We start from the raw sequence: 25,509 nt of genomic DNA on the forward strand, positions 1-25,509 counted from the left end.
CTAATGAAAAAGTGGGATTCAATTACTTTTAATCAAGAACGATGAAACATTTGCAAAACAGGTCGTTTCTGAAGATTCTGGATTTTTTTTATACACCACAGAGCTTAACTGATTGAATTATTTGCAGACTGTGGCTTTGTTTGCAGGGAAAGTGGATTTCTTTATTCAAATGACTTGATTTAATCATTTGTATTGCTGTGGTAGTGTGTGTGTGTGTGTGTGTGTGTGTGTGTTTGAGTCCTTGGTAACATTAAACACCTCAGTGTAATTACAACGAAACACACACAAAAAAAAAAAACTCACCACCACCCAGTACTTTTGTTCTGAGATTTTCTTTTTAAACCAACTGGAAATAAATACCAGTTGTCAGGTGAAAAAATAGTCTCAGGAGCAAAAAAGTGTAGGTTACCTTTTTGTAGGCACAAAAAATGGGATTTGTCAGAACTTCATGCATGAAGTTGCAAGACTCAAAATCGTGTAAAATACAACAATTTGGTTTTTTAAAGGTTTTAAAAACGTAATGTAGACAAGTAGATAAGGTGAAAAAAAAGTTCTTCAGACTGTACATTTAAAAAGAGGAGGATTATTACAGATGTGCACATAAGAAAAAATAAGACAAATCAGGCCTGCTGCTCATCTAAGATTTTTTGTAGTGTTTTAACTGCATGATCTCGCCCAGATTTATGTAAAGATTATGTAAATAGTAAAGAATGCTTCTGAACTGCACATTATGTTGCTTTCCCTTTGAGAAGAGTTTGCATCGTCCTCAGACGCCCGCTTTGCTGCCATGCAGACTTTGTTTAGATGTAAAACAGCGACATTCTCAAGATTCATGGAGCTCGGCAGAGTAAGCACCGTGTCCGTGTTTAAAGGTACATGTTTGCAGTGTCGCCGTTGAACGGTCGGCGGGCAATTATCGTGTACAAACACGCGGAACTCTCGCGATATCTTCCATCTTGCCACGTTCCAGTACTGGCAGGAAAAGGGGGCGGGCGGCAGTAACCTGCGGGCATCCACAGGATTGAATAAGACGACCGCCTCTGCGCGTCCATTGGTCAGAACCCGCTCGTCCCGCCCACCTGGGTGTCAGCATTGGCTGAGCGCCGAGTCACTCAAAAGTGGACGGCGTTTCTACGGGCTTCGGGCTGTGCAGGCAGAGAGAGATTTGATTAGAATAAGGGTTTATTCTAACCGATCTCGAGTAGCTTTTCCCCCCCGACTTTTAAACAGAACACTTCCATTCCACTCGAGTTGAAATGGCCCAGAAGAAAACCGCGAAAAGCAAGAAAGGTAAGTCGTTTAAATGTCATCGGCCGTGATGTGATCGTGACGCCCGTGGTGGTGCAGGAGGCCTGGCCAAGTTAATCGCGCGGTAATGGCTGGAAGATCTGATTTTATTTAGAACAACAACAACAACAACTGCACATTAAACCCCCACGTATCGTGTTAGGGGACGCGAAGTGGGAGAGTTCCCCGCGACGGCGCAGGCTCGTGATGAACTCCGCTGCAGCCGAGTTCTCCGCTTTAGTCGTAGTTGCGTTCGTCGTGCGAGATTATTTCCCCGCAGCGTTATAGTTTTCACGGCCCGTGTTTGTGTGCGTGGAAGCTGGGCACGTCCATCCCGATGACCGCGGGCGTGAGGTTTAAACTGCGGTTTTACGCGGTACGCGTCTCCTGCATGTTCACGTGTCAGTAGTAAAGTGGAGGTGGGAGGGGTCATACGTGGCGAAAGGCGCGTGGCTTCTTCTTGATTCCCCCCCCCCCCATATTTTTTTTTATTCTTTTCGTCTTCCGGTCCGCGGAGAGGAGAGTTTATCCAGGGCTGCAACAAAACGGCAGCATCTGCGCGGTCGTTGCGTAATCCAACCGGCGACGCGCGTTCAATAAGCCGGCGAGAGCAGGTCTGCGTCACGGCCGCGCGTCGGTGGGGCTGGAGGGCCTGGCATTGGACCCAACCAGGCCCGCCAGCAGGGCGTGTTCCGTCGGAGGATGTTCACTCGTGTTTGTTTTGTAGGTTCGGCACACAGCCTGAAAACGTGCTCCAAAAGGTTTGTTAGAATTATTTGCCTTGGGATAAAGGCGATGCTTCCGCTTTTTTTCGTTTTTTACCTCGTGTGGTAGATTGAGGATGGCCCCTGACCCAACCTTTTTCCAGTTAAAATTGTGCAGATAATCTCGTGGGTCCCTTTCAGCTCAGGGGCCTGGAAGACCCTCCGTGTACGTGTGGGCATTGCGTACTAGCGAGTAAAGAAGAACTGGACTCGTAACCAAAAGGTTGCGGGTTGAAATCCCGAAATCAAGGCACTGTCCCCACACACTGGGTTAAAAACAGAGAACACATTTCACTGTGTCACCGTGTGCTGTGCTGCAGTGTTTCACTGTGACAAAAAGAACAATGACTTTGTTTTTGTTGGAATAATCCATCTTTTTCTTGAATCAATTTATGAATCAAGTTTCTGTTCGTTGACTAGGATTGTTTTGAATTTAAATGTAATTAATTACTCTTTTCAGGCCACATCATTTCATCAACGTAAGTGAACTTGCTGAAGGCCGCAGGGCCAGTAAAGGCAAGGCTGTTTTCAAGGCTTGTTTGAGTGTGTTATTATTTTTCCTCCAAATGAGTTATTGCCCCCAAACTGCATGGAGTGTGTGTGTGTGTAAGGGGTTGCATGTTATTGAGTGCTGCTCTATGAGTCCGTCAGAAGATTGTACTTTGTGTGTGTGTGTGTGTGTGTGTGTGTTAATTGCGTGTTCTATTATGAGCCTCCTCTGCGTAAATGCCAATTTTTCAGGTGAAGGTTATTGTTTTGAGGTTATCGGATGCTCAGACAGCTCTGCTCTCACCCTCGTGATAATCCAGATCACAGGTCATTGCCTGTCAAGTGGTGAACATCAGTAGACGAGCCTGTTCTTGTTATGGAGGTGTGATCGAAATGAGGACAAGCGGAAGGGTGCTGTGTCGTCACATCACAGTTGGGCAATATTTATCAAGAAGTTCCATAATTTATGAATTAAAAACGCAATGTTCTGCATCAGGCATCTTATAAACCTGCGATCTTCACACTAAATCTGATCCTTTTTGAGGCTCTGAATGAGATTGTGTGTTTCAGTAATGTAACGATTATATGGAGATGGTGACTGTAGCTTACACCTTGTATAGTGCAGGATGATGGAGTAGGGGGCATGACACCTGTCAGTCATCTGCGTTGGCTCCGCCCATTTTCTTTATAACTTCATTATTGTTAGTCTTCTGTGTGGCTAGTTAGATCCCCAAGATGCACATAATCTTGTAATTTTCTTGTAAGTGTCTCTCATAACACACAATGGAAGAACATGCAATGCAAAATAATATACAGTTTCTTATTCATAGACACATGAGAGAAAGTGCAAAAAAAAAAAAGTGTATGGATTGTAGGGCCTTGACCTCACACCACCAAGGTGGTGAGTTTTTAAATCCCGGCTCCAGCTTCATGTGTGCCGAGTTTTCCTGGGTTCCCTCCTGTTGGCCAAACGCATACTCACGAAGTCAGTTAGGGCGTGCATGTGTGCGCCATGCGGTGGGCTGGCGCCCCGCCCCGGGCGAGGCCCTGCCCTGCGGCCAAAGTCCTGAGATGCCGCAACCCTGCCGAGGCAGTGGATGGGTGGAATGCATGCGATTAGGCCGAGGCGGTATTGTAGGTATGGAGCCGGATGTCCCGGCGGCGAGGGGGGCGCATGTGGCAGTGGTGACGCGGTCGGCTGCTAATGGGGCCGACGCCGTTTGCAGCATCCCGGCGTCTGCGCCGTCTTTTAAAAAAAAAAAAGTTTGTGATGAGCCGGGTTTCGTGTGGCGTCCTGGTCCGCTTCGTCCCTCCTGTGGCTCGTGCTCCCCTCATTTAACCGCATTATTATTCCTGGAGCGGAAAGTGGGTGGGACGGGCCGGGAGTAAATCTCTCTCTCCGCTGCCATCCTATCAGGTGCGGCGTGCTGCCCTCTCCATATGAGTGCCTGAATGTTTTCTGGCCCGTCGAACAGGCGGCACTAAAAATAATCCCCGTATCGGGTTCCGCTCGACTTCTTTGTGAACAAAAAAGAGGAGGCAGCTGTTGTGCAGGGGTTTGGGTGCCGGGGTCCGGGTGCGGGAACAAAAGAGACTCGCTTTTCCTGTTTCCCGTGCTCGCCGTCTGCATGGGAGCATGGACGAGCCGAAGGTCGAAGCCGCGGACCTGGTGGACGACGCAGGTAGACGAGTCGGGTAACAATGGGAAGAGCTTTTAGGGGTCGACCTTGACGGTCCGCCAACCCGGTGGTCTTTCCTGCTGCTCGTGGCTCTCGTTCACGTTCATGCTGAAGATTTAAAACCTCTAGTCAGTGGGAGGGAGGAAAACGTGTGTAGACGTTTAAAAGTGAGATGATTTAATAACCTTGGTGGGCTTGAGTCAGTTGAGTAAATTTAAATATTCATATAATCTTTTTTTTTTTTTTTTTTTTTCTGTCTTGGTCAAACATGGACTTCTACACCTGTTCATTCTTCCTGCCTCTCTGTGTGTAAAAATATTCCATCATGGAGCTTGAGCACCAGGAATAGCTGCGGTCCTGAGCCCTCCGTCCCTGCACGTCTGAGCTCGCTTTGTCACTATTTGGACATTTAAATGCGACTTTCACGCGCTGCTGTTCAGGGAGCAAAGAGTAATGCGCCTCACCCACCTTTCAGTGAGCTGGGATGCAGCAGCACGAGGCTGGACTGTGGCGGGACGTTTGTGGCATCAGAGATTTGACCTCTAGCAGTGGTGGCCTAGAGGTCAAGGAAGCGGACCCGTAACCGGAAGGTTGCCGGTTTGAACCCCGATCCGCAAGGTGCCACTGAGCAAAGCACCGTCCCCACACGCTGCTCCCCGGCCGCCTGTCATGGCTGCCCACTGCTCACCAAGGGTGATGGTTAAAAGCAGAGGACACGGAGGGCTGTGCTTCACAACGACACTCACTTCACTCTCACTCTGGTAAAGCATCGTTTAAAATGTAGCCTGGCGGGTTAACTTGACCTCGTTGACCTGCTTTTTATTTTGAGTTGAACATTTGAACATTCACTGCTGCTCCAGTGTGGACACTAGTAGCAGTGAGCACTTCTTTAGCTCCACCTATTAGATTTTTTTTTTTTCTTTGGAATAGTCATAACCTGTCTGACGTGTTCTCAAATGTGCGTGCGCCTGTTTGATCCGCAATTTCAATAATCGCATGCAAAGTACCTGGTACGTGGGCGATGTAGCGTCCTAGAGACATTGTCCCACCCACCTCTCCCTCTTCTCAATTCACCGTGCAGATCACAAGCAGCAGCTGGCCAACAAGAATGGGAAGAAGCCGGAGGTCGCTGGAGGCACGTCCTTCTTCACCTGGTTCATGGTGTTGGCCCTTCTCGGGGTCTGGACCTCAGTAGCTGTCGTGTACTTTGAAGTAGTTGACTATCAAGGTGTCATCGGTAAGTCTCCGTGGCCTTTGCTCTGTTTGCTTCGCACGCAGGTCATCAGTAATGAATATGTTCAGCCCCTCTCCACTGCCTGGTACTGAATGGGACTTTTTTTTAAGCCTCTCATCATGGTTGCAAATTATTTCTCCGAATATTTCTTGGTTCCTGCTTCTGGCGTGGCTCTAGCTTATAAATCAGGAAACAGAAGGATCCACTAATGATTATAATGCAAAAATTAAATGTTGGAAATTGCCTAGTCCTCTAGTCCCATTAATCTGTACCATACTGTGCCACAGTGGAAAAGGGCGGTTTTATGTATGCATGTTTCCCCCAGAATTTCAAATCAACCATGAAATTGTGCATTTAAAACCATGTAATTTTTATGTATTTCTGGTCTTAATCATGCATGCAGCAAAGGCACAGGACTTGCGCTTTAATCTTTCCGAGGTTTTGCAAGGTATGATGTCACGATAGTTGACAACATTTTCCATCTTTCTGTCTTGTTCTAGTAGATTAAGCCACAGTGTAGTTTTAAAGCTCATCAATGTCAGTGGACAGGGACATTGTTATTATTGTGTTTGTGAGAACCCTTGATCTATGAATACATGGATCAAGAACCGTATTAAAGTTTTTAGAAAAAAATAAACTGTATGCTACCTCCAACAAAACAGAAGTACAGAGAGAATGTAAATATTTCAAGTCATTGAATAATGATTTTCATGTTAAAATAACTCTGTATCTATATGCATAATGAGAAACAATAAAATGACTTAACAAAATTTAGAAAATGTGTTTCATTTCAGGATATTAATCTTCCTTTTTTTTTTTTTTTTTTTCTTTTATGAACTTCTAGGTAAACTTTCGTCCTATGACGCAGACGGTGATGGTGACTTCGATGTGGAGGATGCGAAAGTTTTGTTAGGCAAGTCTAATTATAATTTTTATTATTAATATTGGTATGACCAATTTACAACAGGGTTTTGTTTTTGCATGACTGACTTTGGTTTACTTTTTGTTCCCATCGAGTACGTTTTAAGTGAAATAACTGTTAATTCTGCATGATCTGAGGAATACTAGCGAGCGCAGTTATGACTCCACGTGTCCCAGTGTATTAAACATGTTGCATGGCGGTGGAGTGTGGTGGTATGTTAAGTTACCAGAAGAATGCATCAACAGCGCTAGCTTGGCATGCTGCTTCTCCCGTCTCCACTTTGCAGCATTTGCTGCGTGATAGATTAATGTGTCCTTATTAGGAAGCACTAGTTTCCTTGTCTCCCTAACCTTGCTTACAACTTTCCACCTTCTCCCTTTCCGTTTTTCCTCTTTCCTGTTTCTTTCTTTTTTTTTTTTTTTTTTTGCACCTTTTCTCTTTTTCTCTCTCCCCCTGTTCCTCTTCCACCCCCCACCCCCCCGCCCCCCTTTCCTCTTTGTGTGTGTATAGGGCTGACCAAAGATGGCAGCAAAGAAAACTCGGACTCCCTTGAGGAGGTCCTCGATATTTTAGTGGAAGAGGGCTCTGATTGGTTTCAAGGCTTCTTCACGTTTCTTTATGACTTAATGAGTCCCTTTGAGGCGCTAGAGGATGAAGAAGCTGAGGCGACGGTGGAGGACGTTGCTGGCACGTCACAGACTGACGGGGTTCAGGGTCAAAAGACGTGCGTCATTTTAGGCCTTCAAAACCAGTAGCCACGTTCTCCCGTTTCCCCTCCTGCCTGCAGGATGGCACAGCTGATGGGAGGTGGCCCTGTAGATCTTCTGGTTTTGTTGAGAGCATGGACAGAAACTTGACCAAGGCAGTTTTAGATATCCACCGATCCAAAAAAACCATGTCTGTCTGTGCTTCTTTTTTTACTGACTGCATATGTTTTAATTAAGCTGCTCGTGAAACTGTAGACAAAAGACTGCAGAAGTTCAGACTGGACTTAAAGTCCGCTGGTTCATCACTTCAACTCCAAATGGGCCAGATAACTCGTTGCTGTTACAGAACTGGTTTGGTTGCACTATGTGGTCCGGGCTTATTTACTTATGTACATATTCTTTGTCAAATGTTAACCAAAACTTTATTCCTTTGTGGATATATATTTTTATTTTACTTCCAAAAAGCGATAAAACTTGCTCTGTTGCTTTTCTCTGAAAGGACTTTTTTTTGTGGATTTATGAATTAGTGTCATAGGCAGTATTAATTTCTACTACAAAAATGTTCCATAGTTTTTTTTTTTTTTTTTTTTTTTTTCTTTCCTGTTCAGATTTGGTAATCTTTTAGATTAACTATTGGGGCTCTCCTGGCTTGTTGAAAGTTGTAAAAGTTGTGATTTTACTGGATTCAGATGGAACACTTGATAGATGAGCGTTAGGAAATGCTTCTCAATCGGATGAGATGGGGGGGTGTGCATATGTACAACTTGTAATTTATATATTTAACATTTATTTATACAATTGTATTATATTGTTCCTTAAAGCAAAGGTTTGTGGCAGAACACCTGTAGTTGTGTTTTGCTCTATTTTAGGTAAAAATAACTGTTCTACAACACCTGCTGGTGGCAGTATTTTTATGCATGCCAACACTGTTGCCACCTCAGCACCATTTTAATCGATAATGGCCAGCAATCCACAGTAAATTACCATCTACAAGCCATCTACATAACATTACATGTAACTCAGACAGTATGATTAGTCTGCAACAGCTTGTTTAACCTGGTTAAAGCATGGTAAGTTGAAGACATTTTGATATGCAATTCTGTTGAATTGAGAATATGGCAGGATGTTTCCGATTGTCGAGCTCCATCGTTACGTAGATGACTGCTACCATTTTGGTGGTAATATTTTTGTGCTCTTTTAACATCAGATGAGCCGAAGGATATTTGCAAGAAACAGGGCAAAAGAGGTATCCAGTTTTCTTTTTTTTTTTTTTTTTTTTGGAACATGCTTATTGTACTACTACTCCTTATTAACATGGTCATTGTGTGATACTACAGACTAATGCAATATTATCATTCTGATCGGCTGTGTCTTTGCAATGGGCATGGACCATGTTACATTTAAGCCCTTCTGCAATGATGAGGTGATTTATCGGGATTTGGTTATGTAATAATGACTAATGAAGCACGTGGTGGTGCTGCTGCACTCGTCATAGTCCGTAGTGCTGCCCTGCAAAACTACAGCATCTTGTAACCATGAGGCCTGGTCCTTTATCAAGTTTGAATAAAACCTAAAAGGATCTAAACAAGTTTGCTTCCAGCCATGCTTTGGCATACCTGACACATTCTAATGGGGCATTTGGTTTGTTAACTCACTGTCTTGAGTCTTAAAATTTGCCAGATAAATTCCAATCCTAGTTCTTACACCCCGTAGAAAAGCCTCTGGCTAAAGATGTGGGCGCAACATTGAGGGAGGCGCTGAAAATGCAGCTGACCCTTATTCATGAGCGAGTGGAGGCCAGAAAAATAGCCAAGATGGCGCTGGCAGAGGTGAGGAACATCCTGGCCAAAGAAGAGGAAGAGAAGTTTCTGGATCAGAAGAGGGAAGAGGTGCAGGTGAAGGCCTGGGCTATAGCATCAGCGCGGCTAAAAGAAGAGGAAGAGAAGATCGAGAGGGAGGAAGTGGAGAAAGCCATGGACAAATTGATCAAGGCCAAGCAGGAGGATGTGAAGAGGGTGGAGAAGGAAGAAGAGAGGAACGCAAAGGGAGAAGGGAAAAGTGAAGCGAAGGAAAAGTTTGAGCGAGAAAATAAACCTGGCAAAAGCGTGGATCCAGAAGCGAAGAACGTCAAGAAAGAGGCGAAAAGCTCCAAAGATCCGGCGAACAAAGAGCAAACGAAGTCCAGCAAGAAGCTGAGTAAGGCCAATGAGCAGTGATTTGATCAGCAGATAAACACACTTTTTGGATCTCCCACAATCTGACTAAATCTAAATCACAATCTAAATTGTGCATTACAAACTGTACCCTGATATGAATGTGCGTTACAGTAAGACTGTAAAATACTCTAAATGTATCGATGTAGATTTAAAAGAAAATTGAAAAATTAGAAGTAATAGGAGCCTATAAGAGAAGTGGGCACGGTTTTCACCGTGGCACACGGTGCTGCCTGGTGGTTCTCTACTGCAGGGCCGAAGGCGTCCTCACCACTCTGTAGTTTTCTGTATGTCGAAGAAAGGAACTAAGATACCGTTTTTGTAGGGCGTGTAAATGTTTGTCACCCAGAATACAAATGCACACTACTTCCTCATTCTGGATTATTTTAAACCCATGCATGTCAATACACCAGACATGCAACTTCCGTTAAAGTTTCTGCTTCTGTCTTGTTTTATCTACTGAGGACCCCTGTGGCCTTAGACCAAGAGGCAAGCCCCATGCTTGCATACCATATGCACCAATGGTCACTATATGCCTCTGTTAGAAGAGTCCAGCATACTCTGCAACGGTTAAGTATTCAGCCCGTAAAGGTGATTCATTTGCTCATGTCAACACGCTGCTTGGGGCCACATCGTCTGCCCTTTTGTTTGTTCTGGCCCAGCTTCCAACGCAGCAAGTCAGATAATCAAGGACCACAGGACAGAATACCTGGCAGGAGTGTGTTGGCTGCTGTACTCGATCAAAAAAAGTGCACTTTGGGCTGAAATCTCATAGGTTTCTGAGCCTTTTGTCACACCGCATGCAGTTATTTAGGGGAAGACTGAGATGGTACCCATGTTGGTTTGGTTCAAGAAATGTGATGGGTGTACCTAAAAGATGTAACATGTCAATAAACTTGCTCAGTATTCTGCTGTTGCCTTTCAGTGGAAATTTTTGTATCGTGCAATTTTAGGCCGTTTTTTTTTTTTTTTTTTTAAATATCTCAGCTAATGAATGTCTCTCCTCCTCTTTGCTTTCCCTTCTTTTTCACTATCTTTGTCTTTGTGAATCCACATCACTTACTCACAGCGGTTAAAAAGCTTCAAACACGAGCAAAAGTAAACCAAGTCTGTATTCCAGTCATATGTAAGAGACCCTCTGTGCCTCCTTTAGAACTTTCTAGCATCTTGAAGCAGATCTGTGTTCCCAATGTGTTCTGCCTGATTTATAAGCTCACAGTCACCTGTAAAACACCTAGGACTCAAAGATAAACTCACGGCCGTGGTGGAACCAGCACAGGAGACTCCCCCACCAGTCGCTGCGCATGAAGGTAAAGGTTTCTTATATCTCTTATAGGTTTCATTTGTGGTGGTTTTGTGTGGAATTTTTTATCATGTGTTGGTATGTGTTTACATACCAAATTTTGGTTAAGATACTTTCATCCTGATAATGGCATATACTCTGATATAGTACATTGACAAACTTAAATTATAGCCAAAAACCCCTTAAAAACAAATGCCTAGCTTCATATATTCCTAGATGAAAAATACCAAGTGTAATCTGTGTCCTTTAATGTTTAAACTAAGACTAGTCTGATATGAATGAGAACTTAAAAAAAAAAAAAAAAAAAAGGCTTTTTGATTTGGAATAGATAATTTATGAACTGACCCTCTAAATTTAAAAGAAGTGTTGATTTTAAACCTTAATCTTTTATGTAATTTAAGTTTATAAAATACTGCAAAGCTATGGTTTTGACATTTTTTGACTTCTTTCTATTGAGTTTTTTTTGAGTTATTATTACTTTTGTATTGGCTTTGTGTTAATGTGAAGTTATTGGGTAGTATAGTTGACATCCCCTTTTGATGTTTGTTCCATCTGCAGAATTTACAGCAGGTGAGGCTTAATAATAAATAATATTAGGAATAAAATTATCTCCTGCTAAATATGCATATAGATAATAGACCTGTGGTATCATATTTATTTTACTTTATTTATTTACTTTATTTGGTGGTATGATGGACATGACCGAAATACGGCTGATCACGCGACGCATGCTCATTAGCCAAAAGTATGCTGTTCTCATAGGTATGCTGATGAGCTAAAAGGATTTTCTGAGCTTGAGAACCACTACATGAGATCATTAAGTTCATTAGATCAGATGCGGTGTAAAGATCTGGTTACATTTTAAGAAGTGTCGGAATGTGGGTGACCTCTGGACCTCGGCACCAGAGTTCAGCAGGCCCGGTATGTGAGAAGCACGTAATGAAAGCAGGTGCAGCCTGAGTGACCGCAACCCACCCTGACTATTCACATTCACTGTGGGGTTGTCGGTCCTGATCAGAGCGTGATTTCCTTGGAGGTGCAAGGAAAAATGGCTGCTGACTGCTCTGCGGTGACTACAGTGTCACATGAGTTGTTACTGCATTGCATTAAGTGGTGGCCTAGCGGTTAAGGAAGCAGCCCCGTAATCGGGTTCGAATCCCGATGTGCCACTGAGCAAAGCACCGTCCCCACACACTGCTCCCCGGGCGCCTGCTCACCAAGGGTGATGGTTAAAGGCAGAAACCCAGACTGTGAAGGTGGGATATAAGCAGCGCTGTGTGAGCCGCGGCTTGCAATCGTGAGTTGGCACAGATCAGCTGATAGTCTTTGTACGCCATCACACGTATTCCCCTGTCCCTCAGTGGAGATGACGCTGTTTCCACACATTTTATGAGCTAGCTTGAAATTAAAGTCTCAGGAATTTGGTGGACGTGTGGCTCTCTGTCCAGATTGCGTACACTGCGCTGCCATTATGCAGGGCTGCAGACATGTCGTCGTCCTCCAACTCTGCATGGTGGGTTAAGTGTCTTGCTTGGGGACACAATGGTAGTAAGTGGGGTTTGAACCTGGGTCTTCTTGTCCATAGGCGAGTGTCTTACCCACTAGGCTACTACCACTCTGGCCACATCACTCTTTGGTTCCAGGTGTTTTGCCAGGGAGGCCTCCACAGGGGGCATGTGGGCCCATCTGCTGTCCACCATTCTGTCCATGTCGAGTGAACGGTCACCCATGGTGATGGCCAGATCATCTGGAGATGGCTGGTCAGCCCAGTCCAGGATCGGCTTGATATTTTTAATGTCCAAAATAAACAAAACAACCAAAATCAATAAATAAAATGGACTCAAGCCTCTTAACAAAAATGCACTTCAATAAAAACCCAAACACAATTCAGAACGTGGTGACCTCATAGGAAATTTCCATACTATTATAACAATAATAATAATAATAATTACTACTACTACTACTTAATAGGCTTTGCTACACAGTTAAATGAATGTGGGCTTGTTCTTTTCATATTAAGACATGTGGTTTGTTCGGTGCACATTATATATCCTGAGTCGTCTTTTAATGTGCAGAAAATTCACTACTCCCTGCAGCCAAAAAATGTTCCCGAGGGTCACACGCGCCCCACCTGGTATCGCTCAGCAGCTCCACTATTTGATGCGCTAGATTACATGGGAAACGTTTTTTAAAAATTATTATTTATTTATTGCTAGAAAGATCGGTTTAGGACCCCAAAGGTTTGGCTCTTCTTGGTGAGTGGTTTTGTGAAGAAGATCCATATTCCCATATGTTAGACATGAGGAAATCAAGCAAGCAAGCATGCAAATTAAAATGATGGCGGCTGGAAAAATTTACTTATTTTAAATGATCGTTCAATTAATTGATTTATTGTTTATTGCGACAGGTCTATTTTAACTCAGAATCGTACATTTTCCAATCGTAGGGATTCCTTTCAACATTTTATGCCCTCAGCATTTAAATGAACAGAAATAAGTAATTTCAGTTAGCATAATTTAATATATTTTCAATTTAATATAATGTCAGATGAGTACTAATAACAGTAATTGTGGTACTTTCCTCCATCAGCACCAGTGGTTGAACCTGAACCTGTGGAAGAAGTGATTCAAGCAACAAAAGCAGAGCAGGATGCTGCTGCTCCTCAATCTGGTGGGTTTTTGTAGATTGTCATTTTAAAGGGCGGTGGTGGCAGTGGTTTCCCATAATAAGAAGGTTGCCGGTTCGAATCCCGATCCACCAAGGTGCCACTGAGCAAAGCACCGTCCCCACACACTGCTCCCCGGGCGCCTGTCATGGCTGCCCACTGCTCACCACCACCCTGAGTTAAAAGCAGAGGACACATTTCATTGTGTCACTGTGTGCTGTGCTGCAGTGTTTCACAATCACTTCACTTTCACTTTCTTAAAGCATTTCATTTATTAAGTGTTTATAAGATGAACCAACCACAGTTTAAGATGTTACCCAGGTCTGCAGCCCGGTCAGTGTCAACTGTTTGTCATTCAGATTTGAAATTACATTAAGGGTATAATTATATTCAATTTACTTTATGTAAGTACTGGTTTGTTTTATTAATAAATCTTTGAAAGGGTTTTTTGAAGAACTGTTCATGTTTTCAGTTGTTCACCCTCAGATTATATTCTCTTTTTGGCTTCAATAGAGCCTGATGTTGAGGAGGAATCTGAGCCTGAAGCTGTTGATGAAGAGGCTGAACCCAAGGAGGTTGAAGAGTCTGACCCTGATGTAGAAGATGTTGAAGCCATTGAACCTGAAGATGAAGAAGTTGAGGAGGAGCCTGAGCCTGAAATTATTGAACCAGCGTTTGAGGAGGAACATGAAACTCAATCAGAAAATGAGTCTGTTAATGATGCTGTGGAAGAAACACATGAGGAACTTAATAAAGAGGACCCAGCAGTTTTAGAGGCTTTTGAGGAGGAAGCTGAGCCTGCGGAGGAGGAGGCTGCTCCTGTAGAAGAGGCTGTTGAGGAGGTCGTTGAGGATGCTGCTCCTGTGGAGGAGGCCGTTGAGGAAGAGGCGGCTGCTCCTGTAGAAGAGGCCGTTGAGGAGGAGGAAGAGGCGGCTGCTCCTGTGGAAGAGGCCGTTGAGGAGGAGGAAGAGGCGGCTGCTCCTATGGAAGAGGCCGTTGAGGAGGAGGAAGAGGAGGCTGCTCCTGTAGAAGAGGCCGTTGATGAGGAGGAAGAGGAGGCTGCTCCTGTAGAAGAGGCCGTTGATGAGGAGGAAGAGGAGGCTGCTCCTGTAGAAGAGGCCGTTGATGAGGAGGCTGCTCCTGTGGAAGAGGCCGCTGAGGAGGAGGAAGAGGAGGCTGCTCCTGTGGAAGAGGCCGTTGAGGAGGAGGAAGAGGAGGCTGCTCCTGTTGAAGAAGCCATTGAGGAGGAGGAGGAAGAGGAGGCTGCTCCTGTTGAAGAAGCCATTGAGGAGGAGGAGGAAGAGGAGGCTGCTCCTGTTGAAGAAGCCATTGAGGAGGAAGAGGAGGCTGCTCCTGTTGAAGAGGCCGTTGAGGAGGAGGAGGAAGAGGAGGCTGCTCCTGTGGAGGAAGCCACTGAAGAAGACCTGTTCACAAATGACACTCCCCCACTTGAGAGAGGTGAAGCAGCAGATGAGGAGCAAACAGCAGTTAAAGAGGCTCTTGAGGAACCATCTGAGGTGGAGTCTGTGCACACTGACTATGCTGAAAGTGAAGAGCCATTAGTAGAGGATGCAGAAGAAGATGAGCAAGAAGCAGCAGGTGAGCATGGTTACAAGCGAGTATTTCCATATCTCCTGGTATTACATGCATGTCACGCAGAATTGTCACAGGCCTGCAGTATTAAACCAAATTGTAGTCATCGTTCCAGTAAATATCAGGCATTTATTAAAGTTCTGCTACACCAGTTTACTTTTAGAATGCTAAATCGGTTCATCGCAGCTTTAATTACATCTGAAGCAAACTTATGAGTTCTGCTGGTCATAATCAGGATCATTTCTTCGTAACATGATCCCTGCTGGTCTTTTGGTTTTAATTTGGATTTTAATGTAAATTTACTGAATTTGGTGTGTTTCGATTCAATTCAGTCTTAACAGAAGAGATTGAGCCTGAGGAACATTTCCAAGATGAGCCTACAGGTAGAAATTTAATGTGTGCAAATATGATGTTTTTGTTTTTGAGCTGTAAATAAACTGTGAAAATTTGACAATGTAATTTTCCATATTTTAACATGGGATGTAACATTTTGTTTTTTCCAGAAACGTAAAATTTGATGTCCGTTCAGAAGCCACGAGGCTAGAATGATTTCCTCTGAGCGACTGCATTTCCCACCCAGGAGTGTACAGAGGAGGAAGAAACTGTTGTTCTGTCTTTTCTTTTGTGTGTGTGTCATGTTATCTAAATGAGTGGCTCACAACTCTGTTCTGTCAGTCCTTAAACTGGTTCCCAGCAGATCGCTGCTCCACAGATGTTCATCATGCGGCCCCGAATGTTAAGAGCTAGAGCGGAACGAGCACATGGACTGGTTTGGGTTCCTCAGGGCTGGGTTCTGGACCACTTGTACAGATACTTGTGGGTGGGAGATGGGGGGTTGGTCTTGGTTTTTTATGTAGTAACGTGGTTCCTTTTGGTTTTTATTTCCTGTGTTCCGTTTCTGTTCTCAGACATTTCTGTGCTGGAAAGGCTCACAATTTTCAACTCTTTAGAACATGTGAAGTATCAATGTTGATCTGTGGTGGGGAACGAATTTTGCTTGTTAGTATGTACATGATGGTACTATGCAAAGCTGCACTGATCTTCAGCAGTGACCTGAGGTGCTGTACAGCGTATCACGTTCATGCAGGCAGGCAGGTTTCATTACATTTTATTTCCAGCCTGTGTACATTTTACATACAAGAGTGTCATCATGGAACAACCGAATATTCCTTTCCAGCCGCAATTTAATTTTATTCTGATTGCTGCCTGCTAGTTTCTCCTTCAAGCATCTTCAGTACTGTAGGGTTTGTATTACAGTAGATCAGCAAGAGTAAGGAATTCAGTTGTAATGTCTTATTGTTGAAAGGGATATGTTGCTTCGTCTCAGGGTTATCCAAACCCATGCTTTGTGTGCGTCATTGTTGGGTTTTGCTTCTCAGTAATTTTTTTTTCTTTGTTAAATTCTTTATTATGCCACTATTCTGATAAATGATGGTTGAGCCTCTTCCTCCTGTACCTCATAGATCATGAGGCTCAAAAGTCTGTGTGTGTGTGTGTGTGAGTGTGAGATGACCAGTACTTTTCTTTTTCCAAAGGGAAATTTTATGTGCCCGCATCAGTGAAGGGGAGGGGTCTAAATTTTGGTTGTCCCTTGAAGTTCATACAACTAGATGGAAAAAAATGTGTGAACATTTTTTTTTTTTTTTTTTTTATATATATATATAAAAATTTGCTTCTTAACGTGAAGCATGTCACATTTACTCTTATGTGCGTGGTACATGTGCACCCCTAGAACTAAAGTGTGAATTTATTTTACCACAGTTACATCTTAAAGGACATTTGCTGTTCTATTGGTCAAATTTGCTTTTATTTGTACCCTTGTCTGTGTAAAGCAAATGTGGGCTGTGGGCCTGCCTTTTTTTATTAGTTCTGACTGTTTGAACACCCTTATCCACTACTTTATAGCATTCAAATGCATGTGTTCATTTACCTACCCCTTTTTCCCATAGTGTTGTGCAGAAGCCTACTAAAATAATGCCATTGTGATCAATTTTAGGAAATGCTGTAATTCTTTCAGAGGTCTGTGGTGTTCAGCAAGCTGTTTCATTTTTATGAATTTTTTTCCCTTTCTTTCTTTCTTTCTTTCTTTCTTTCTTTCTATAACACTTAGATTTTTTTTCTGCTTAAATTTTTTGAAGTCAATGTGAATTTTTAACATGGTATTACATTTACAAAATTCTAACTTTAAGAGGTTTAACTTTTTTTAGACCTTTTTTAGAAAGTGGTTTCCATTTTCTTAAGCCATAGGTAAGACGTGAGTGTTTACGGTGCACCATATTTCAAGAGAGAGACATTGCACACCTGAAAATAGACTTTTCATTGCAGTTCACATTTGAACAGGATTTTTACACCATTAGCTCCCGCCTTACAAGAGGTTTACAGACTCTACATTGTACCGGACAATAAGTTATTATGAAATAACATCAACAACACTATTGTAAATGTTCTGCTGAAGTGCTGTAATAAAGGTTTGGGAATATAATGTTTTGTCTCATTATTTTTGGTGAATATTTCATATTTTTAGTTGTTAATGTAAACCTATGGTCTATACATACTCAGTTTAGTTGCGCTAAACTGTTGGTAGCTAGGTTTGTGTTTTAATAATTCACTTGCTATTTATGCTGTTTATTTTATTGAAGAGAAGACTAAATACGGTCAGTAGACTAAGCATGAAATTTAATAAACAAGATTGCAAACATATAACATCTAAAAAGGATGTTCAGCAGGCAGTATATCAGTGTGCCCCCATATGATTTAAACAAGGAAAATCCGAAATGAAAATTCTTTATTATACTTGGTACTTAAGTCCATAATGTTGTAATTTACGTCTCATGTTTATTTTCAAATATGCGTATACATAAAAGTAACTTCTGCACTAACAACTTTTTGGGGGTGGACATTGGGTTCATTGTGTAACGGTGGCCAATTATTTATTTATTCATGCATTCATTCGTTCAGCACCATAACCTCAGGTCTTTTCTTCAGTCTTTATCATTCAATGTAATTAGTCCTTTTTTTGGTATTACAGTCCTTGTGATGCTATCTGACCACCAGAACAGCCTCATTCTGAACCTCAGCAGACGTCAGAATGTGCATGTAGGCCTTTGCCTGGAGAGAAAAAATTTCCATATGTTTGTTCATTAACAGCGCCATGCCTCTGGTGGTGGTTCTTTTTCTTAAAGATGATCATTTATTGCCTCTGTGATATTTTCTTTTTCCATTAAGGTGATTTGCTCACTTTACTTCCCTGCAGCTAAATAAACAACTGAATGAAGGTTTTGTACTGGTGAAATGTGTCCTCTGCTTTTAACCATCACCCTGAGTGAGCAGTGGGCAGCCATGAAGGCGCCCGAGGAGCAGTAGGTGGGGACGGTGCTTTGCTCAGTGGCACCTTGGCGGGTCGGGAACCTTCTGATTACGGGGCCGCTTCCTTAACCACTAGGCCACCACTGCCCCTGAGGCCACCACTGTCACACAGTTCAACAACATTGGGCACTATGATCTTCTGTGAGGTCAGCAGATTTACCAAGTCTTCCATTTCATTCACAATGTTTCTACTCTGTAGAAAGAGTGTTGCTGAGTTTAAATGTAAATTGGGTAAAATGTAAATAAACAATAATTTGTTTATAATTGTATGTATTCTGAAAATATACAGAAATTGATATGCAGAATTAAAAAACAATCTTATTTTCTCTTCTATAAAAATGACTACCTTTACTATTTATCGTATTATTGTATCATTGATCATGTATTACCATTTTTTCCACAGTTAATATCTGGAAGTCTTGTCACCAATACTCCTCTCTAATATCTGTCTGCTTTTATCCATGAAATCAATGAGGTAACATGGTATTACATTTACAATGGTATTACATTCTTAAGCCATAGGTAAGATGCACATTTTTAAGGGAAATACATTGCACACCTTCAAATAATCTTTTTATTGTTCACATTTGAACAGGACTTTTACACAACCAGCTCCCCCTTCCCATAATGTACCGGACAATAAGGTATTAAGAGTAAAAATACCAGATATGTAGTAGTTAATGTAAACCCATGATCCATAGACACTTATCCTCACTGTTTAGGGGTGCTAAACAGTGTGTTTAAAAAATAAATAATAACATTTCCAAAACCCCAGAATCAGAATAAAAATACACTTGTATTAGAATAAAATCAGCATTAACAAAAGTGCATTTAGCTGCATTGAGAACTGGCTGAACTAGTTGTCTTCTTCACATGATTTGATTGCCAACAAGTCTAAATACATTCATTACAGTGCATATAATTAATTAAAGTATATTACAATGCATATCACTTTCAGAACAGACTGACTCTCAAATGGTTAATACAAGCATTATTTCTGCATCAGAATTCAACAATTTGTGCTTAATTCATAATGTTCAGGTAAAAATAGTTGGATCCATTAAAACTCCTCAACTAACGATTAACTTTATTGTTCAAGATAAATATAATTATGTTTAAATATTTTAAAACTTTAAGTACACCTTTTTTTTTGGAGGGCATCTACTGTTTGGCTGTTTTTGAAAAACCAGTTTCAGCACTGCCAGGAAACAGGCCAGCACTTCCCTCTGGCACCACAACCTCAGCTGATCCATGTTGTTCATGTCTTCAGCATCCATTTCGATCATTTCCAACATGATATCTTGCTGGTTATTTCTGTCCTTGTGATACTGTCTGATCACCAGAACAGCCTGGTTCTGCGAACCCACGAGGTACATGTAGGACTTCACTTGGAACTGAAAGTTGACCCTTTGTTTTATCATGTAGGCCTCCCTGTTCTTGCTGGTGAATTTACATTCAATCACTTGTCTTCCTTCTGTTCTTTCGATTAAGAAGTCCACATTTCCTGTGATGAAGCCAAATTCCACCTTGTTGCCTTTGGTCACCTTGGTGATGTTGTTCACATTGGCCATTGCGGATTCAAGAAAATACTTGAGACATTCAGGTTCTTCTCTAGGATTCCTAATATTGAAGGTTTTCTCGTTCACATATGCTCTCTGTAGTTCCTCCTTAAGTCCCACACCTTTACCATTTGTCAATATCCTTTCTGGGCTCTGGTGTTTATATTGCACTCGTCTGTTGATGTCGGGGACAGGGATGTAGATTTGCCTGTACGGTTGTCTCAGTCTAAATCTAGTTTTCTGTTCCCACTCTCTCTGTGTTTGTTTGACTGGGCATCTGTTTTTCTTGAAGAAGATCATCTTTGTCACCTCTCTGACATTTCCTTGCTCCTGTAGGGCGATTGCCCGCTTCACCTCCCGGCAGCCCAGACGAGGATGTGGAATGAACTGCAACTTCAATGTTTCTAGATCACTTACTATTTTCCTGGCATCTTCAACATAGTTGTCAGAGAGTCCAACAACTTCATCACTGAGCACTCCGTCGGGAAGTTTGATCTTTAGTAAACTCAGCAGGTCGATGAAGTCTGTCATTTCCATCTCATCCCTTCTACTCTCAGTAAGTAAGTGTAAATGAGTAAAAATTTAAATCAATCCAAACTTATTCAGTAAATTGACTATATGACAAGTAATTGTGTAAATACATACACACATATACATAAACAGAAACATTATCTTCTTATTTCTATGATTTTTTTCCCATTTTGTTTATATGAAATCTGCGGTCATAATGCCTTCCTTACCTGCAAGGCTGATGTTTTTGTGCTTTGTCCAGTGTGTCCCTTGTGCCCATGTACGTCTTGTAATGTAAATGTAAATATAATGTAAATGTAAATATAATGTAAATGTAATGTAAATGTCTTGCCACTCCTTTTTTTCCAAACCTTTTCTCCTCCTCCCATTTTTGTTGTTCTTGTTTTTGTTTCCATGGCTGTTTTATGATTGATTCGAACCTTATTCTATCTACATGTACATTCTGAACATTCAGTAGCCATGTGTTCCTGAAGGACAAGAACCACAGCACAGACATTATTAAAATGCATTACTTGCAACAGCACTTTTCCCACATGCTCCGAGATCCCTACAAATCATTCCGACTGACAGATCAGAGTCAGCAATGTACCTTGAGAGAGATAAGAAACCTGGAGAACCCTGAGGAAACCCTCACCAACATGGGGAGAGCAGGCTAACCACCATGCCCTTGCTGATATACCCGAGTATTCAGTGATGTTGTGGTGTCCCCTTTGGTCTCCTGGTGCATTATCTGCTCAGTTAGATGGTCCCATTTCAGTGTCGGGTAATTTTCCTGTCCAAAACTAATTCTGATTTTAGTCCTTGCAAATCCCTGCATTGCTGCTCTTTTCTATTTGCCACAAACAAAACTCTTGCTTGGTTGGGAAGAACGAAACAGAGAACTGGTTTAGGGTGATGGACAGATGACAATGTCTACTAGGGAAACTGGCCAACTGTCCAAGCAAATCTCTAAATGAACGATCTTATGAAAATGCCAGGTATGAAAAGGTGGACATGGTGTGTGAAGTATAGAGAACAAAGGGAGATTAAAAATGTCATGAGCTAACGTCAAACGCGAATGTTGCCTGGCCTGTTCCGCATGTGCATTGGTGTGTAATAGAATCACCGGGCTGCTCTCTGCAGCTCCTCCTCAACAATCTCAGCCAGTCGTGCCAGTTTCCATCAGCTCCTCCTGATAGATCACATGGCTGAGAGAGGGAGAATGAAAGTGAAAGTCAATATTTGTACACAGCACTCAAAATTTGCTGCATTTACATATGTACTTTATAAGCAGTGTCTTTACAATGACAGAGATCTTAAAGTGAAGCAATTATCATTGTGATACAACGAAATGTGTCCTCTGCATTTTAACCATCACCATGACAGGCAGCCGGGGAGCAGTGTGTGGGGACGGTGCTTTGCTCATTGGCACCTTGGTGGATTGGGATTCAAACCGGCAACCTTCCAATTACGGGGCCGCTTCCTTAACCACTAGGCCACCACTGCCCCATAAAAGACTGCCGTGACCCGGCAAACTATCAATCAATTACTTAGTTTTCAGAGACATACTAGCAGTTTGGATATTGGTGTTAAAAGTTTGATGGTGGCATCATATGTGGCTCATATATATTTTATTATATTCTCATGTGGTTCTTCATAGCCAATGAAAAAACATATTCTAAAAAACGATCTGCAGTGATGAGGTTACCAATCCAGGCTTGAATTTTCATTCAGCCAAGAAGTGGTCAGCAGGTCCATAACTGAGTCAACTCAAAAACGGGATTAAATTTATTCTGCAGATTAATTGGCCTAAGTGCTATGTTTATCATTATTGTTTCTGTCATGCAGTGGGTCTTGTCGTGGAAATGTCACGATGAAAATGGACGTTTCACTTCCGCATCTGACCAGCAGAGGTCGCCCACGTCGCACAGTTGGCGGATCCGCGGCGCCATCCTGACATTCGAGGGCGTGGATGGCAAGTTTTATTGGTTAAAGGCCGGAGTTTAGAAGATTAGGATTTTTTATTTTATACAGATAAGACGGGTTGGATGTTTGTCTAGATGGCCTCTTGCGGGCTTGTGTAAATGAAACGGACCTGTAAACACGACCGGTGCACGGTGACCAAAGCTCTTACTCTCATTTTGAAGAAACAGGAGAAAAAAGAAATCTTTTCTTCCGCTGTGCGCGTGCAGTAAGACCGAGTTTGGTGCACGGTAAAAAAGGAACGTATGAGAATATAACGTATGAACACCGCAACGTGAGGTCTTTTCTGGTCTCCACCATGACGGAGAGGGCAGTGGGAAGAGTCTGGCCTGCTCCTCCTGATGTAGAACGCAGCTCCGCTCTGGCCTCTCCCCGGCACATCTTCTCCTTTTCCATGACGCCATGCAACAACCCCCAACCAGCATTACTCACTCGCTACGAGAGAATGGAGGGGAGGGGGTGGCGAGGCCGAGAGGGCGGGGGGCAGGGTGGTGGCTGATGTCTGTGTGTGTGTGTGTGTATTGGGGGGGGTCTTTTGTCCTGGGTGGCGATGCGGCTAATCTGAAGACCTGTGATCGATGTCTCCTCGTCAGTGCGTGGGCCAGGCTGGAAGCGTGGGGGATGGGACGAGGGATGGCGTGAGAGAGGGTGGCTGGGGGGGAGGGGGGGCGGTAAGGTCATTAGTCAGCGGTGAGGGAAGATAAAGGGAGCAGCAGGATGCACTGCCACACTTTACGGCCCCTCGGGCGCCTTCATTGTCCTCTCCTGGCCGCAGTGACTGGCCCGGGGTTCGTTTTTAACTTTAAATCTCTTTTAGGGGCTTCGGCCTTTTGTGATGCGGCTGCAAATGCTAATTACGGGTGTTGGGCAGGTGAAGGAAAAAAAAGGGGGAAGAATCCGACATTCAGGGACCGTTTCCTGTGTGATGTCCTGAGACGAGCGCATCACCTCGGCGAGTGTGTGTGGGCGCCTGGGTGCTGCTTTATTTCTGCGCCCCGCCCCATCAAGCGCTGACCTTTAATTCACCGCGTGAGACCTCAGCAACAGACACCTGCTGTTCAGGGCCGCTTAACCCCTTCACAGCGCCCTCCCCGCTAAACGGCCGCACCGCCACCACCACCACACACACTCGGGCGGAGTCGGGCGAGGGAGCGCTGTGGGCACGGGAGACTAATCCGGCCTCCAGTCGCAGGCCGCCGGGTTTGTGCGTCACTGATAAGAAGGCCGTCCTGGAGCCGGACCAGCGCTGGTGGCTTCCTGGCCAAACACATGGAGGCGCCAGGCGGCGACCGACAGGACTGCGCCCAGTAAAGAGTCATCCTCACTTCTTCTTCACTAAAACCGGTTCTGGTTTATTCTGTTTTTTTTTGCGTAAAAATGACCAGGTATTCTTGGTGTGAAGTGTTACCAAAAGAAACGGCAAGAGGGCATTACTGGCCATTTCTGACGAAAGCCAAGGCAGGCAGAGGATCTTTAAATCCATCGTTCATGACAACAAATCTCCCCGGGTAATCTGGCCAAAAATAGGAGTGCTTGTGCAGCACCAGGACGTTTCACTCTGAAATATGGCCTCCTCCCTCCCCCATCTTCTCAGCAGGTAGGTGTGTGTGTGTGTGTGTGCGCACCTTCGGGCCACGTGGCGAATGAGTCACCTCTGGCGATGAAATATCTCTTTCTTCATCAGCGCGGCTGACAGCGGGATGAGGCACGGCCCCGTAGGGCCGTATTTACAGGCCAGCTCAGATCTCGGACGGCCGCGCGTCGCACTTGGCTGTGAGCGGCTCTAACGATTGCTGCCATTAACGTATCACGTTCAGCATCTGACCGAAGTACAGTTTCCAGATCAATTTCAGGATTCGGATCTTATCAGGTATTAAGGTTTGTGAAGCACCAAAATAGAAGAGATATTTTATGCACAGTCAATAACTCTGATTTCTACATCTATAGTTTCCCAGTGCTATGCAAGATAAGGGGTGGCAGTAGCCTAGCGGGTAACACACTCGCCTGTGAACCAGAAGACCCGGGTTCAAACCCCACTTACTACCATTGTGTCCCTGAGCAAGACACTTAACCCTGAGTGTCTCCAGGGGGGGACTGTCCCTGTAAATTGTAAGTCGCTCTGGTTAAGGGCGTCTGATAAATGCTGTAAATGTAAATGCAAGACAGGGAAGTCCTGGAACAGTAAATGAACAATCTTCTCGCCTCAGCTTCATGCATTTCAATACGTGTGTAAAAGAAAGAAACACTTGATGTTGTGTGTGGTCTGTTGCTACTGTTCAGGATCAGTGTTTGCGGGCGTTTTTCCTTGCTGACACTCCATGTCATCTGGCTCAGTCATTCCCAGATGCGATTATTTTATTTGATAAAAACTTCATTAAAAGTTCATATTTTGGCTGGCAGAAATAATTACGCACCATTGTATGTCCATCATAATGGACATGTACTGAAAGTGATTGTTTTCTCATTGTTTTGGTCATGATACACAGCAAGCACAGCACATCTAACCATCACCCTTGGTGAGCAGTGGGCAGCCATGACAGGCGCCCGGCGAGCAGTGTGTGGGGACGGTGCTTTGTTCAGTGGCACCTCAGTGGCACCTTAACCTCTAGGCCACCACTGGCCCTCTTAAGAGGACATGATTGGAACCTGCAACCCATTCTCTTCCTAACCTGCTAGGCCACAACTGCCAAAACATGTGGCGTGTGTCCATGGCACTGGACTATTTGAAACCCAGTCGGCACTGTCCAGACAGATCCTTTCTCTGATGCACCATGTTGGAATATTTTAATACCAAGCTTGCTCTTACACATGTTGGTTGCACTCCTCCAAACCGACACCAACCCCCTCATACACCTACTGCACACTCACTCTACCCTGGAAGGGGGTCAAGGCTTCTCCAGAACTTTTTCATCGTGTGTAGAAAGGGTCAAAGTGTGGATGGGGTCAACTGCAGGGCCTGTCAAAGCCCATTGAGACAAACCTCTTGTGATTTGGGGCTAAATAAGAAGTAAATGTTGTTGTTGGTGGTAGTTAGTTATTCCTCTCCAAGATGCAGACAGATAGTGTTTGTCTTATAGAGCATCGGGAAAATGTCTCCTATTTATTTTATTGTATCCTCATGTGGTTCTTCATAGCCTATGAGGGGCAGTGTTGAAGGAGAATTTGGATTTGTGGTGACCAAGATGATCCTTTATTAGCCCCATGAGTGGAAAATTTTAAATTAGACAGATAGGTG

At 43.5% G+C, this 25,509-nt stretch overlaps 1 protein-coding gene across 5 annotated transcripts; it reads left to right on the forward strand.

Annotated features, from left to right (window-relative positions):
• The first annotated feature begins 1,110 nt into the window (after positions 1 to 1,110).
• On the forward strand, positions 1,111 to 23,894 carry asph (aspartate beta-hydroxylase). 5 transcript variants are annotated; one of them, XR_003749553.1, is made up of 10 exons: positions 4,042 to 4,222; positions 5,301 to 5,456; positions 5,857 to 5,901; positions 6,298 to 6,366; positions 10,534 to 10,605; positions 13,188 to 13,268; positions 13,777 to 14,862; positions 15,189 to 15,239; positions 15,360 to 16,359; positions 23,876 to 23,894. XR_003749553.1 is itself a non-coding variant. In XM_028977261.1 (9 exons), exons 1-9 carry the CDS (start codon positions 1,257 to 1,259, stop codon positions 15,365 to 15,367), a joined length of 1,602 nt encoding a protein of 533 aa, XP_028833094.1. In that variant the 5' UTR covers positions 1,111 to 1,256; the 3' UTR covers positions 15,368 to 17,338. The 5 variants fall into 5 exon arrangements, 4 of the variants coding, with proteins under 4 accessions (XP_028833094.1, XP_028833093.1, XP_028833096.1 ...); XM_028977261.1 differs by lacking the exons at positions 4,042 to 4,222; positions 23,876 to 23,894 and adding an exon at positions 1,111 to 1,290 and having other exon boundaries at positions 15,360 to 17,338; XM_028977260.1 differs by lacking the exon at positions 23,876 to 23,894 and having other exon boundaries at positions 15,360 to 17,338.
• The last annotated feature ends 1,615 nt before the right edge of the window (positions 23,895 to 25,509 follow it).

The sequence above is a fragment of the Denticeps clupeoides genome, chromosome 4 (genome assembly GCF_900700375.1).
Source record: "Denticeps clupeoides chromosome 4, fDenClu1.1, whole genome shotgun sequence".
NCBI lineage: Eukaryota > Metazoa > Chordata > Actinopteri > Clupeiformes > Denticipitidae > Denticeps > Denticeps clupeoides.

What these genes read in the sequence shown, in the direction of transcription:
- asph (XM_028977260.1), top strand. Translation starts at nt 4,177, where the DNA reads ATGGACGAGCCGAAGGTCGAAGCCGCGGACCTGGTGGACGACGCAG. An exon ending in GGATGCGAAAGTTTTGTTAG is followed by an intron (nt 6,367 to 10,533) that starts GCAAGTCTAATT and finishes TAAAACACCTAG; the next exon opens with GACTCAAAGATAAACTCACG. An exon ending in ACCAGTCGCTGCGCATGAAG is followed by an intron (nt 10,606 to 13,187) that starts GTAAAGGTTTCT and finishes TTCCTCCATCAG; the next exon opens with CACCAGTGGTTGAACCTGAA.